The sequence below is a fragment of the Typha angustifolia genome, chromosome 4 (genome assembly GCF_048772165.1).
Source record: "Typha angustifolia cultivar Huaian chromosome 4, ASM4877216v1, whole genome shotgun sequence".
NCBI classification, from domain to species: domain Eukaryota; kingdom Viridiplantae; phylum Streptophyta; class Magnoliopsida; order Poales; family Typhaceae; genus Typha; species Typha angustifolia.
The window spans coordinates 4,108,882-4,123,196 of record NC_133242.1 but is presented as its reverse complement, the minus strand read 5'-3'; the positions used below and the strand labels follow the sequence as shown (position 1 = coordinate 4,123,196).

Here is a 14,315-nt window from a genome sequence, read left to right as displayed (position 1 = left end):
TGCTGCTCCTCGCCTCATGATTGGAGTATCCACAATCTTGACTCTTGAGTCTTAATTAGTTGGGACTGCCAACCAGTAGAATATTGCCAAAAACAATGGTTTTCCAACAAAGATTGCATCAAAACTGGCTGTAACTGCTATAAACAACAAGATTAAGACATAAACTTGTGATCTGAACCATAGAAGCATTAATTCTAAAGTAGCCAGAATACATCAGTTGCTGTATAGTTAATCCACCACAAGAGTCACAACACTCTGTAAGCAATTCACTGCGGACTCATTGCTGCGCGCATTGCACCCTCTGTGCACCACCAGGCATGTCCTCATCCTCGTCGTATGCCTCCTGCGCCTGTTGATTTTTCCTCCGCATCTCCTCTTCGATGTTAACATCATGTAGCATTGTCTCCTCGCACTCATCTAGCTCCATATCGGTCATTTGTGACACAGGCTTCGGTGGGAGAACAGCTTCCAGAGCTCGGCACTGCTCCTGAGTTAGTGAGTCAGGGAAATCCACAGTGAAGTGGATGTAGAGCTTCCCCTTCATGAAGGGCCTCTGGTACATCGGCATGCCTTCATCGTTGATTGCCTTAAATTGATCTGCACACAACGGCATCAAAACAATAGTAAACAAATAACAAATACAAAATTGAGAAAGAATCTAACTTGGAGAGTGGAGACTAGGCAATACCGGGCTTGACGACTTCCCCAGGGTTTGATTTGATGAGCAGTTGCCTGTTATCCAAATGGGTCAGAACAAACTGGAAACCACACAAAGCTTCGGTCAGAGACAATGAGTGCTCGACAAAAAGATCGTCGCCCTTTCTCTTGAACTTGGGATGATCCTTTTGCTGGAGAACAAATACAATATCTCCAGTAACGGTATCAGGCTGCACATAAATCATCAATCCAGTTAACAGCCAAGTCCAATAACACTTGCGAGTTAGCAAGAATAATAGCAATAATAGCAATAGGATGTACCGCTTCATCAGCCTCCCCAGGGAAGGTAATCTTCTGGCCATTCTGCATCCCCTTCTCCACCACAACTTCTAGCACTTTCTTCTCCTGGACAACTTTCTCGCCCTTGCATTGTGGGCACCGATCCTTCTCATTGATCGTTTCACCAGTCCCCTTGCACTCGTTGCAAGGGTGCTGCATTTGCTGAATCATTGAAGGGCCCAATTGACGAATTGAAACTTTCATACCTGAGCCCTGACATCCAGGGCACTTCAGCGATGCACCAGACTTCGAACCCTTGCTGTCATTGCATAGATGAGGATGAACCAATATCAGACTAAAATGACAAATCAAACACATGCAATTGCACAAAGCTGGAAGAGGACTCACCCCTTACACTTGGAGCAGATGACATTGCGAGAAAGAGAAAGCTTCTTTGCGGTGCCATTGTAAAGATCTTCTAATGAAACTTTAAGCGGATGTATTACATCTTCTCCCCTTCTCTGCCTTCTGCCTCTGCTGCTTCCACCTCCTGTTTATCCAAATAAAGGATGCAATTTAACAAGTATAATAACCTAACAGATGCAAAGTTCATTTACGAAAGAATGGCACATACCCCCAAATGGGCTCCCACCAAAGAAAGATTGGAAGATATCAACTGGGTCATGGCCTCCTCCACCACCCATCCCTTCCTTAAGGGCATCCTCGCCATATTGGTCATAAATCTCACGCTTCTCAGGATCACTTAGAACCTCATAAGCTTGGGCCAACTCCTTGAACTGCAAACAAGCACATCCTACTAATTAATCGCACGGAGAACAATGCTATCTGAAAGCATTGTAAGAGACAAAACCGTCGTCCTTGGGAAAAGTTAGCCTCGTCCGGCCCTGCTTCTACTTACTCTAACAACTTCATACTCAGAAATCATGAGAATCGCAAGGTAACCTTGTTCACGGGAGATTTAAGTAACTAAAAAATTAAATAAATAGTAAGATGGTTCCCAAGTTTGAGGATGATTGTGTACAGGTTAACATTGAATACGTTAGAAAAATAACAAAGCTACAAACTTAACCTGATAGAGACAAACGAAACGTAAGTGCTAGACACACTACAACAAAAAGGCGTCGACTTTAGTAGTTAGAGGCCCACAATTTGACGAATAGCAAGCATTATGAAATTGCTCAACCAAAATTGATCAAAAGGTAAGCAAAAGAACAGAACCTAACGGCATTGGATGCAAAAACACCTCGCATCGTGATACTGAGAAAATTATTTTTAGGAAAATAAGCTAACTCTCCAGGGATCGCTACCAAAGACATGAGAAATAGCAAATCACTAACAAATCAAGTCGATATGGCACCAATCTATCAAATCTTAGTCGAATAAGAGATCAACGAGCTCAGATAGGATCAGGAAACAGAGCGATCCATACCTTCTCGGGATCCCCACCCTTGTCGGGGTGGTTCTTGATGGCGGCCTTGCGGTAGGCCTTCTTGAGGTCATCCTGCGAGGCGTCCTTGGAGACCCCGAGGATCTCGTAGTACCTCGTGTTGTCGCTCTTCTTCGGCGCCCTTCCAAACATCTCGGAAACCAAAGCCTAACCCTAACTTGATGATCCAAGCAGGCGTTATAGAGCGCAGCTGAGTCGATCGCCCCGATCGGAGAGGGGAACGAGGGAGAGGAATATAGGAATGCGGGAGGGGGAGGAAGGGTCGAGAGACGAGAAGGCTCTAGAGGGGTCGAGGCTTGCGGGAGTGGATCCCGTGCGTCGGATGGAGAACGGACGGCTGAGGTCGGGGATTCTAGACGCTTCTTGGGTCTTTTCCTTCGTTGTAGGCTTTTTGAGGAAGCCCCCTTCTTTCTATTTTTATTCTAAGTTAATTGAACTTTACTCCCTGGGTCTTGACTAAATTATAATTAGTTTTTATCCCTAATTAATTAAATTAAATGTTAAATTTGAAGATTTTTATTAGAAATAAATCAATTATTTTAATACCCTCTAAATTTTATAATCTTAATCTAACAGCTATATTCTCAATATCGGTTCCAAAACCACGTTATGTAAAAAAAATTTAACATATTAATTAAAAAAATTTAATAATTTTTAACTATAAGTTGTTTTGTTATGTTAAGATTTTTGTTGTAGATATAATTGTGATAGATATAATTATATATTAATTATAAGAGATATTATTTAATACTAAATAATTGAAATTTGATTCTTTGAGATAGACTTTGATTTAATTATGGTTCTTTATTTATGTATGCTATTAAATTTAATTTAAATTAATCTTAAACTAATAATATATATATATATAATAAAAAAATCAAAGAGAACAAATTTGATTAAACTTTCATCAAGTTAATTATAAAAAGACATCAATATTCTTTTTATAATTATATTATAAAAAGACATTAATTACTCGGAGTTAAGAATCTATGTCTTTTACTTGATAAATTATTAAGATAATATAATTATCATAAAATAATATGCAAAATAATATATTTATAATAATAATAATTACTTATTGAACCGATAAATCATAATATCTTTTAAATTTTAGCATTTCTATTATACCATCAGGGATCTTAACCATTAAAATTTTATCAAACTAATTGATAAATAATTACTTCTACACAAATATACAGAGTATTGAATAGACTTTTTAAAGCATCTAAAATAATATCAATCAAGAATTTTTAAATTTCACCATCTGATTTGTTTAAATATAATACAAAAAATAATGGTTAAATTTTACTTAACAACATAGGAGGTTAAATGCTTAAGTTAAAAATACATAAATATTTTTAAAAAAGAGTGAAGTGTAATTTCTCAGTTAAAAAGAACAAAATGAGGAAGCTCTTTTTTTATTTTATTTTAACTTTAAGGTAATTACACTTAATCTCTGTGTTTTGGCTTCATTTCATGAAATTCATATGCGCTTTTAATTTAAACACTTAGCCTCATTGTTCGTAACTAAATTAAAATCATTATCTTTTTATTTTAATCATAATTGATCAAATCAGATGTTCATTTTTAAATATGCTCACTAGAAACAAAGTTATAATTATTGATATAAATATAGAATACTATCAATAAAATTTTAGATGATAAAATATAACAAAAACATATATGTTCAATATATTTGTCGTATCGTTATCATTTGAAATTCAACTATTATTATCTTAAATGCATTCGAAAGTCAAATAAATAGTAAATTATACTTTTCTTAATGATAAAGTTAAATAAATAGTAAATTATATTTCTAATGAAATACTTTTTTTGAATCACTAAGGTGCCACTGGGCTTTTAGCTGTTTAGTTTAAGCTTCAAGTTTTATGTATCGCCGAACAATTACTTCGAACTAAATGTCGTCGAGATCTACTCCAAGCCATTGTGTTACAAAGCTGTTATCTAAGCTACTACACTGACGAGTCATCAACTGAATCAAGCTAAGCTACTATACTATTAACTATATTTGGGGTTGGAGTTAAATTTTACTAGAGTTGGTTGGTATTTGACTTTAAATTTTGGTTCTTCCATTTGAAGGTTATTTTACATGTATAGTTAAATTAGCCCATTAAGATGGACATGACCTTAAAAAGTAACATTATTTTGGGCATTTATAATGGACTACTAAATCCACATATAGAAGTAAATGCTTATATAACCATTACGCAATCTCCATTCAAAATTAAAAAAATAAAAATCTTTAATTCAAATTTGGTTTGAAATGATTTTATCCAATATGATTCTAATTACGATGAAATTAAACAGACATATACATAATTTCACAACATATTTTGCAAACCCAATAAGGGTAAGTTTCAAGAATTATTATACTTAGACCCTTTAACTATTGCCCATTTTAATTTTACCTTCTTAAGTACTCCAAAGACCTTTTATATTGAATAGTTAAGGATATTAAAACATATTAAATTCGACCTGATTCAATACCGTCTTTAGTCTTCCAGGATGGATATAATACGAGTTGGAAAATAACATTTGAAATAAAATATTCACATCTCATTCAGTTTAACAAATTATAAAAATGGTGATATAAAAAACGCTCTTTTATATATTTTTATATCAACGATAACATAAATTCTTATGCATTCGGACAATAAATACTGATTATATCCTATATTAATACAGAAAATTTTATAAATCACACCTTATATTTTACCTATTTTGTGATTCATACTCCATTGGTAAAGTTTTTGTAGCCTGACCTGACCCACTTTAGGAATGTAGGGGGGCTTGTGAGAGAACGACAAAAAAGAAAGCGAATGGATGAGTAGTCGGAAACTGAAGGCTACCAACAAGCTTGGTAAAAAAGAAAAGCGAAAGTAGGGAGAGGTAGATAAGAGTGGTGTAGGTGCAAGGCAAGCGCTAACCCCTACTTTTTTTTATATTATAATTCTCATTTAATACCCTCAATTAATTTAAATGCTATAAAAAAATATTTCGTTATAATATATAAAATAATTTATAAGAAATTTAAGTACCTAAATTACTCGTACCTTTTTCGAAAGAAGAAAAAAAAGAAGGAAGGGGTTGGGTTATAAAATTGCTAAAGACAAGGTGTGAATTATAAAATAAGTAAAATATAGGGTGTGATTTATATAATACCCTAACATATACAAGGATATAAATGTAATTTCAACCCTATAAGAGTCCATTTTCCTCAACCAACCCCACTTTCGAGATTATGCGGACCCACAGCACCGCCACCTACTTACTTGACTACTTCCCACTCCCCACTATACGATCGATGGCCACCTCCCACGTTTTAATAAAGGGAACGATTCGTCCGTCCGAACTGTCCGCATAGGGACACGCCCGACCTTTTCCCAATCATTCCTCCTCCTTGTGGGGGCCCCGCAACGACGATTTGTTACCTAATTCCACTGTGAACAGTTCAACACTAAGACAAAGCATCGCGTTCTCTACTCCTCGGTGCATGTTAACGAACCCCGAAGCGGACACGTGGATGAGCGCGCCGGTTGCCACGTAGATGGTGTAGTTTAATGATGTGGTCGTGAGGATAATTACGCTTGTCTAAGCAGTGGGAATAAGAGGTTGGGATAAAACCTCCGGCTATCCGACAGGAGCAGAACGGCAGGATAGCAGGAAGAATAGAGAAAGGTGGCTCCTTTCTCTCTCTCTCTCTCTCTCTCCCTCTCTCTCTCTGCTCTCTTTCCTGAGAATAAATCTGGTACCGGATCTCTTGTCCCCCTTTCCCCCTCTCTATATTGTTGTTCCTTTCAAGCAATGCGATTTTTGATCTTTGAGGGATTGGTCTCATCGTTTTTCGCGAGCTCGGATCAGTGAGTGGAGCTCGAAATTGAGTCTTCTCGGTGGAGGAATGGATGTATGATATGAATGTGAATTGGGTTTGTTTCTTCCTTGGAAGGAAGCTAGTTGTTACTAGTTTTGGTGGGTTGGTCTGGAGTTCTTTTCTCAGGCTTCATAATTTTGAATATTTTTGGTTGGGGACTGAAGAATCTGTGAATTGAATTTCCTTCTTCTTCTTTTTCTACGGTGCAGCTAGTTATAGTTAGCCTTATTGGCCATTTTCAGCAAAAAAAAAATGCTATTCTGAGTGCTTAAAATTTGCAATTTTGTTGTGCTTGGGAAAGAAGCACATTTCACTCATTTTACCTATTTTAACTAGGTTTATTGCCTGTAGAACTTCAATCGTTGTTTATGTTCATCTTATTGAGTAGTTTTACTGAGGGAATGTAGTCAAATTGTTAAAGACTTCGAATTATATCTATCAGGGATCTATCACTATTTATGGAGCAAAAACTACATTATGCAATGTCAGTAACACTACTAATGGGTGTTGTTAAGGAGCTTGCTTATGCATGGTGTTTCTCTTTTGATGCATGAATGTTTGCTTCTTTAGCGTCACGTTGTCTTTCGGACTTTCTGCCTTTTGTTTTATATATAGCCGATATGAATGCATTGTATCATAATGCACTGAAACAAGTGCAGCACAACTTAAACTTAAAGGTTAAAAATGCCACATATCTTATATAGAGTCATACTTGGATCCAGAAAATGTTCTTCTATGCATAGAATACTAGCATTCTGTCTCATGGTTTGTTTTAGTATTGAACATTGGTTGACTGCGGCGAGCCTTTCTCAAATAGTTACTGGCTTTTGTTGTGCCTTTGGTTTATGGGAAGTCTGTAGAAAGCTGGTGCAAAATAGAGCTGCCTACTGGAAGATGACCTCATTTACTGATAAAGATTCTGTATGTCATCCTTGCACTATTTACCTAAGTAAGTTACTAGGAATTATCAAACTTATTAGGTGCCATCATATGAATTTAGGTTTTATTCTCCAGATTTTCTTTGGTTTCTTTTAGGACATTTCTCTAGCTGTAGACTTTACAAATGGTTTCAAGTTTCGACCTAAATGGAACATTTCTGATAAAAACTTATTCCAAAAACCAAGGTCAAAACTCATTATTCAAGGCCGAATTTTTAGTTTTCGCCTTTGATTTGAACCACCATCAGCTGGTACCAATGCCTGCAGCCCTAATTTTCGTTCTCTGCAGGGTTCAAAACCAAAACCAATTAATGCTGAAGCTTCAAACCATAAACTGTCTATCATTCAACTTGTAGTAGGGAGACATTTTAAACCACTAAACTATGGGCTTATTGTGATCTGTACTATTTTCATGTATATTCTTTTCCAGACAGTTTGCCATGATCTCTCAATAAATTAACTGAATAAATATTTTTCCAGATGCATCATATAATCAACCAAAAATGAGAAACAAAAACGAAGAAGATGAGTTAATCTCTTATTAATTATTGCCATCGTTTTCATGTGCAGGCCTTAGTCATCTGATCTCAAAGTGACAGCACCATGGGTATTTCTACAAAGTGGCTTAAAGCATTGGTTGGTCTAAAGAAACAAGAGAAGACACAACGTGCAGGGAGGGATGAAAATGTGCATAAAACATTGCTGCACTTAGTTATCTATTACCATACTTAAAAGCATTTTATTTATTCATCTTACTTGGTTGTGGCGAACATTTTATACAAATGCCTCTTTCATATATATTTTGTGTAAAGTGTCCATGCAAATACTGAAGTCCATGCTTTCTGAAGATTCCTGGTCCTTACGAGTTTCTTTTAAAACTTACTACCTTTTTAAGAGCAGACCTTGATGGCTTTGCATCCAGTAAAATTGAAGCAGAGCATTCACTAGCGCCATGAATTACTGTCCTATGAAATATGCTTTTAATCTTTTACTGGACTGCTTGATCAGATGTTAAGACTAGCAAACGAAAGAAATTGGAAGGTACTATGAGATTGGCAAGATAGCATCAGTCTACCACTAGGAGGAACCCTAGCCCAAAAGTACTATCAGATAGACATTTGCTAAGATAGTGTGGAACCCTAGCCCAAAAGTGATCTATCAAGTCTGAAAATTTTAAAGAGTGTATGTTTTCCACTAACTTCTTGTATGATCACTTATTTCTAATTGCATATCATGGATGTGAATAAGAGAATTTAAGGACTGGACAGTGTGGTGAATGGCATGTGTGAATATGTTTCCTTTTGTGAAATATATTGTGGAACTTTTGCGGGCATGTCCTACATTAAAACCCATTAGAATGGCCTTGTCTCTTGTTGTTTCATCTTTTTACCATCTTTATTTAGTTAACTACAATGTGCATAATTTCCCACTTATTTACAAGTGCTCCTCAGTCTGTTTCCTGCCTCACTGCATGAGGACATTGCAGAAAAAGATTGGTGCTGATCAGTGGCACCAGAGGAAACATTCTATGGATTATGATGTTGCTGTTACAGAAGACGAGTTTGCTGTTGGAACTGTGCAATTGCCAAGCAATGTGAATTTCCCGTCATGCTCAAGTTATATCTCCTCTCCTACTACCTCATTTCATGTGCAGACATCTACTCAAACTGAACAGGATTTCAAAGAGAATTGGGCTGCCACAGTAATTCAAACCATGTTTCGAGCTTTCCTGGTACAGTTTCTCTCTAACAATATTTTGTTAGTTCCCATGTGTGTGTGGTGCTAACATTTGACCCTTAAGTTATCAATAGAGATATAATTAGCATATAGCATAACTTGATACAAACCGGTTTATATCGGATCGCATCATAAGGACATTCGGCTCGATAGATTGAGTCTATTTATCATTTAATTAATTTATAATGTAAGCCATTATAACAAGTCTAATTATATCATATAAGTTCTTAAGGCAAATCTAGTTATATCATATAAATCCTTAATACAAGTATAGTTATGTCATATAAATTCTTAAGACAAGTCTAGTTAAGTTATGGTAGCCACTAATGCAATTCAATTAAGACTTTAAGGTAAGTTCTAGTTTGAGTAGTATAAATTTTTAGGGTTAGACTAAATAGGACTCGTTATACCCGACCTCTTTATATATGAGGGGCTGGACTTTTTTGTTTAATCATCCAAGCATTCAAATATTGAGAAATTATTGAATTTAGTTATTTTATTATTATCGCATTTATTGTTTTATTGTAGCCATATATCTTTTTTATTTTAATAGGAGTATATCGTAACCCTCAAACCCTTCTAAACACCCAAACCCTAGCCACTGCCTCCCTTCGGCAACCACCTAACCTTATGGCTGTCCATCACCTTCCGACGACTGCCGCAACGTCAGATAATTACCAATAAGTCCAATTCTGACATTTCTTTACTGTTTTAATTTTATCTTTTCACTCTGATCTCGAAATAACGTGAAACCAAAGCCATTATATCCGTGACTTCCAAGGCTTCCTCCTATTAGAATATCATAATTTTTAGATTTTTTTAAATCTGATTCGTAACATAATTGCTTTACAATGGCTAGATCTGATGCACAAGAAGTTGGTATACTACTTGGATAATCTATCTAAGGTAAAATATTAAGGGATCATGAAAGGATTGTTGATAACTGACTCACTCAACACTTTAATCCATGATAAGAGCCATAAAGCAATCACTGAAAAGCTCACAAATCAGGGCCAGGGAAGCAAATTTTAATTTGTTCTATTCAAGATGGATTCCTAAGGACTCGGAAGTAGAAACTCCTATTGTTGAGAATTGACTTGAAGTTACCTTTGATTATATCCTAATAAGTAAGAAGCTTTGTGCAAGATGTGTTAAGTACTTTAAAAGGTCTCTTTAGTAAATTTGCCTTTTAGATTGTTGGGATTTCATGATATCTAAAATTGACATATTCCCAAAAATAAATGTCATAATTGCGAGATCTTTCTCCATGACTAATTATACACTCCTAATTTCTCAGGCTCCTTCTCCATATAATTTTTATATTCCTAATTCAGTTCTTCTCTTAATCAGCTTTTTTTATTCGAATGTTCATTTGAGACTTCCAAAGTTAGAAGTTCCCAACAAATTTCAGTTCTGACAATTTGTAGCTGGCATTGTTGACATATTCACAAGTCAATTATGATTTACTATGTCCATTACATGTGTATCAACTTCAAATCTGTGATGCCAAATGTGGACCAAGCTGCCATCTTTAGTTTCATATCCTGATTTTTGCTGCTGCTACTACGCACGTGAATTTCTCAAATGCAGATCATAAGATCATTTTATGTATTTGAGTTTTTTTCTCTCTGCAAGATTGTCATGTGTTTTTCTTTTAATATTTGGTTTTCAAGACTTCATTCAGTTAATTTATTTTGGCATCAGCCTAAGATGTGATCAAGCAGTATATTCATGACAAAATTACAAACTGAGGACATTGGAGCTGATGATTGTCAAAACATGTGGAAGATCTCCATCTAGCTTGGAGCTTGGAAGGACAGAAGATTGTTGTTACTGATAGATGACAATACTCTGTACATTATCCATATTATTTGTCCCATGCAATCTGATTTTCCGCTAAATTGATACTTTTCAGGCTAAACGAGCTTTACGAGCTTTGAAAGGACTCGTTAGACTTCAGGCCCTTGTTAGGGGTCATGCTGTGAGAAAGCAAGCGGCAATAACGCTTCGTTGTATGCATGCTTTGGTTAGAGTTCAGGCTCGTGTCAGAGCAAGAAGAGTTCGCATGGCTTTAGAAAATCAAACAGGTCAGCAAAAGGTGACACAACAACAAACTCACGATGCACGTGTTAGGGAAACTGAGGTAAGTTCCGGGCCTTTCACTGATAGTTTCAACAACAAATTCTCCTGTTCCTCTTACTCCTATATCAATAAAATTGCATCTTTTGACCGGTGCAAATTGATAGGCCTCTTTGGTTTTCGCATAGCATTGAAATCTCAACAATTGAGCCCTGTGATGTTTTAATATACTTAAGTCCTAGATATCCTCTTCAGAGTGCCGTTGATTTCAATAAGATGTTAATAATTCCCGAATACTATTATTTAGATGCAGGAAAGCTGGTGTGACAGTATTGGCTCGATGGAAGAACTTCAAGCTAAATTGTTGAAAAGGCAAGAAGCTGCAGCCAAGCGTGAGAGAGCCATGGCATATGCTCTAACTCATCAGGTAACTACACCTAGAAATCTATCACTGATCCCATTTGAGTACCTCTACAAAAATACACCAAGCAGACTCCTCCTGGATTTGAAATAATGGATTTATGTGGGGTGACACTGACTAGATTGAATCTTTAAAACAGCAAATCTCTTGTTCAACAATTGCTTCAGATGATAGCAAACGTTCTTTCTAGTTGGGTTGACTAAGAACATCGTTATCTAATATGGTTTTACTCCTAATATACCCACATAATGGTAAGGGCAATACAAACTTAGAAATATTCACATAACAATATGAAAATAGTCAACATGTTGGTGGTTTTTGTCACTTAAAGAGATGCAAAGAGAGTTATAAGAGAGGGGTCTAAGAGACAGAGAATGTCATATGTTGCGTTATTGAGTGATTTGAGTCTGTTTTGATGATGGAATAGCAGATCTTATTCTCAACCTCAGGATTTAGAAGGGAATACTGCCATCGAGGATGAAGTGGAGCAAAGTGAAATGGATCAAGTTTGTGCCAAATCCAACCTGTGACTTGTATGAGTTTATTCTTTTTCTCTTAATTCTTCATTGTGTTGCAGTAAACCCAAGTTTGTTAGCAATGGGGTCGATAAATACAAGGTTGTGGTAAAGTTTTATTCAAGCCAAATTAATCCCTCACCTTACATTGATAATCATTATTCTCTACCTTTTCAACTTAATATTGGGTCAGTCAGGGATCAGGTGTGACTGAAACTGGTATATTTTGTTGAAACATATACCCTCATCTTATGATTTATGTTGTCCTTTTATTTGACCGTTAACCTGGAGGGAAGCTTGAACCCTGTAGTGTAAACTGGTTATTTCTGCCCTGCTTCTAAATTTAACTGGTCTGAGATCACGATTTGACGTCCTTTGTTTGAACAGTAGTATGGTCTTAATAGCCTAATCAAGCAATTAATAACGGTTAAACACTACTTGGTTAGTGTTACTTTCAGCTTGGTGATTTAGATGTATGTTTCATCTTTTCTTGCATTGCAGTGGCAAGCAGGTTCTAGACAGCAGAAAGCCTCTACAGTGTTTGAACCAGATAAGAACAACTGGGGTTGGAACTGGTTAGAGAGATGGATGGCTGTTCGCCCATGGGAGAACCGCTTCATTGACATTAATGTCAAAGATGGGGTGATGCTGCATGAGAATGAACAAGTCGAGGGAAACGGAACTAAGACTCAGTGCACGCCACCTGGACTAAAGCCCATTTCAACTCTTCATTCCAATGTTTTAAACCAAAAGGCTGGCTCATTAGACTCTGAGGGAATTGTCTCATCGTCAAGCCGGTCTTCAAGTTTGGTAGCAGCCAGTGCTTTAACGACAGCTAAACTGAAACAAAAGCCATCTCACAAGGAAGCTCCTGAAGAAGCCATCTCTCGACATTCTGGACTTGGTAACCGGTCCTATAGTAATCCAAGAGAGAGACCAGCACAACTGGATTCACATGCCAAAAAGAGACTCTCTCTACCAAACAGCGGTAAGGTGACTTTATCCTGTAGGGCTTATGCCTCATTCTATATTTTGGAGGTTGCTGGTTTATCTTGTGTAATATGTTGAAAGCATTTGAATTTTATCTGATGCTAATAACTGGACTTCAATAATAAAAAAAAATCATTTTAGCAAGATCTTTTAAATAGGGTCTGAGAATTATTCGATCAGCAGCCTTTCGTTAAAATACACTTATTTTTCTCTTGTTCCCTGATAAATATGCATTTCATATCTGCAAGTTCACTTTCTACTACTGCATACAACAAGTTGCAACCTAGTTGTCTGAAAAGTATAAAGTCCAATAGAAATTGCAATTTCTATCATAACCCGGTTATTTCTACTCTTTTTTCTTTGACATTCTTGTTATCATGTATCAATGACCTGCAGGATTGGAAGGAGGAAAGCGCCCAACCAGCAGAACGACAATTAATCGATCAGTGAATGGTCAAAAGCCCATTAAGGAGCAAGTGAACACGAATTGAAACATCATGTGAATCCTATTGTTCCCGTCACGAGGAGCGCTGGGCTTCCGACATGATAACCCATCATCGCCGGTTGATTGGAAATAATCTTTGAGTATCTGATTCAGGTTTCTTCTGCCTATTATCAGCCTATGTATATAGATTGGTAATTTTTCTACTCTCATGGGTTTAGAGAATCTTTTGTACTGGAGTATACGTCAAAGATACTGGTTCTGGATTAAGACAATTGGAGCTTATTCAATTTTGTTGTACTGTTAGTTATCACAAATACGTGGTAATCTATTCACCTTTGCTGGTAACTTGTAGTTTTCCTTTCTGTCTATGCATAACTGCTACAGACTGCTTACAATCTTCCATTACAAACCCTACTTTTGCGTATATTTTCACTTTCCCTCATGCCAAGTTACTGTTAATTGATAAGAAAGTCACTTGCTTAGTTTTATTTTTCTACCATCGAACATCGAAAATAGAAAGATTTCTAAAAGTGGTTATTTTCACCCTGGCAGTTCTGAGGACACGGACGAAGTCAAAGCCAAGTCTAACTCCTGTAATAGGAAAACTTTATTTTGCATATACACCCTTTAATTACTGAGGGGGTAGAATGTAAGTATTAACTTTAGAGGGGGTTTAGAATCAAATAAGAGATTTTAAAGGGTATTAGATGCACAAAACCCAGAAGAAAACGAACCGGTTTGCTAACCATCATTAGCAACAGCCAGGGGTTCAGGTTCCCGTTCCAGCCAGTAAACCGACCGGGCCCCACTTCCCCCTCCCACTTCCGCCGTCGATTGGACCAACCGGCGAACTCCTCCGCCTCCTCCCAAATGTGAAAGCGTGACAACTGGTCA

At 36.6% G+C, this 14,315-nt stretch overlaps 2 protein-coding genes across 7 annotated transcripts; one reads left to right on the top strand and one right to left on the bottom strand.

The window, feature by feature from the left end:
• Positions 1 to 113: 113 nt before the first annotated feature.
• Positions 114 to 2,761, bottom strand: LOC140759753 (dnaJ protein homolog). Its single transcript, XM_073096396.1, has 6 exons — positions 2,387 to 2,761; positions 1,571 to 1,733; positions 1,345 to 1,486; positions 979 to 1,255; positions 689 to 887; positions 114 to 597 (listed from the first exon to the last, which is right to left on the bottom strand). Exons 1-6 carry the CDS (start codon positions 2,534 to 2,536, stop codon positions 278 to 280), a joined length of 1,251 nt encoding a protein of 416 aa, XP_072952497.1. The 5' UTR covers positions 2,537 to 2,761; the 3' UTR covers positions 114 to 277.
• Positions 2,762 to 6,013: 3,252 nt separating this feature from the next.
• Positions 6,014 to 13,766, top strand: LOC140758836 (protein IQ-DOMAIN 5-like). Of its 6 annotated transcripts, none has more exons than XM_073095172.1 (7): positions 6,014 to 6,103; positions 7,805 to 7,921; positions 8,721 to 8,966; positions 10,887 to 11,114; positions 11,358 to 11,477; positions 12,488 to 12,974; positions 13,373 to 13,766. In XM_073095172.1, the coding sequence occupies exons 2-7, from the start codon at positions 7,838 to 7,840 to the stop codon at positions 13,465 to 13,467; spliced, it is 1,260 nt and encodes a 419-aa protein (XP_072951273.1). In that variant the 5' UTR covers positions 6,014 to 6,103; positions 7,805 to 7,837; the 3' UTR covers positions 13,468 to 13,766. The 6 variants fall into 6 exon arrangements, with proteins under 6 accessions (XP_072951273.1, XP_072951272.1, XP_072951274.1 ...); XM_073095171.1 differs by having other exon boundaries at positions 6,061 to 6,173; XM_073095173.1 differs by lacking the exon at positions 6,014 to 6,103 and adding an exon at positions 6,181 to 6,351.
• The last annotated feature ends 549 nt before the right edge of the window (positions 13,767 to 14,315 follow it).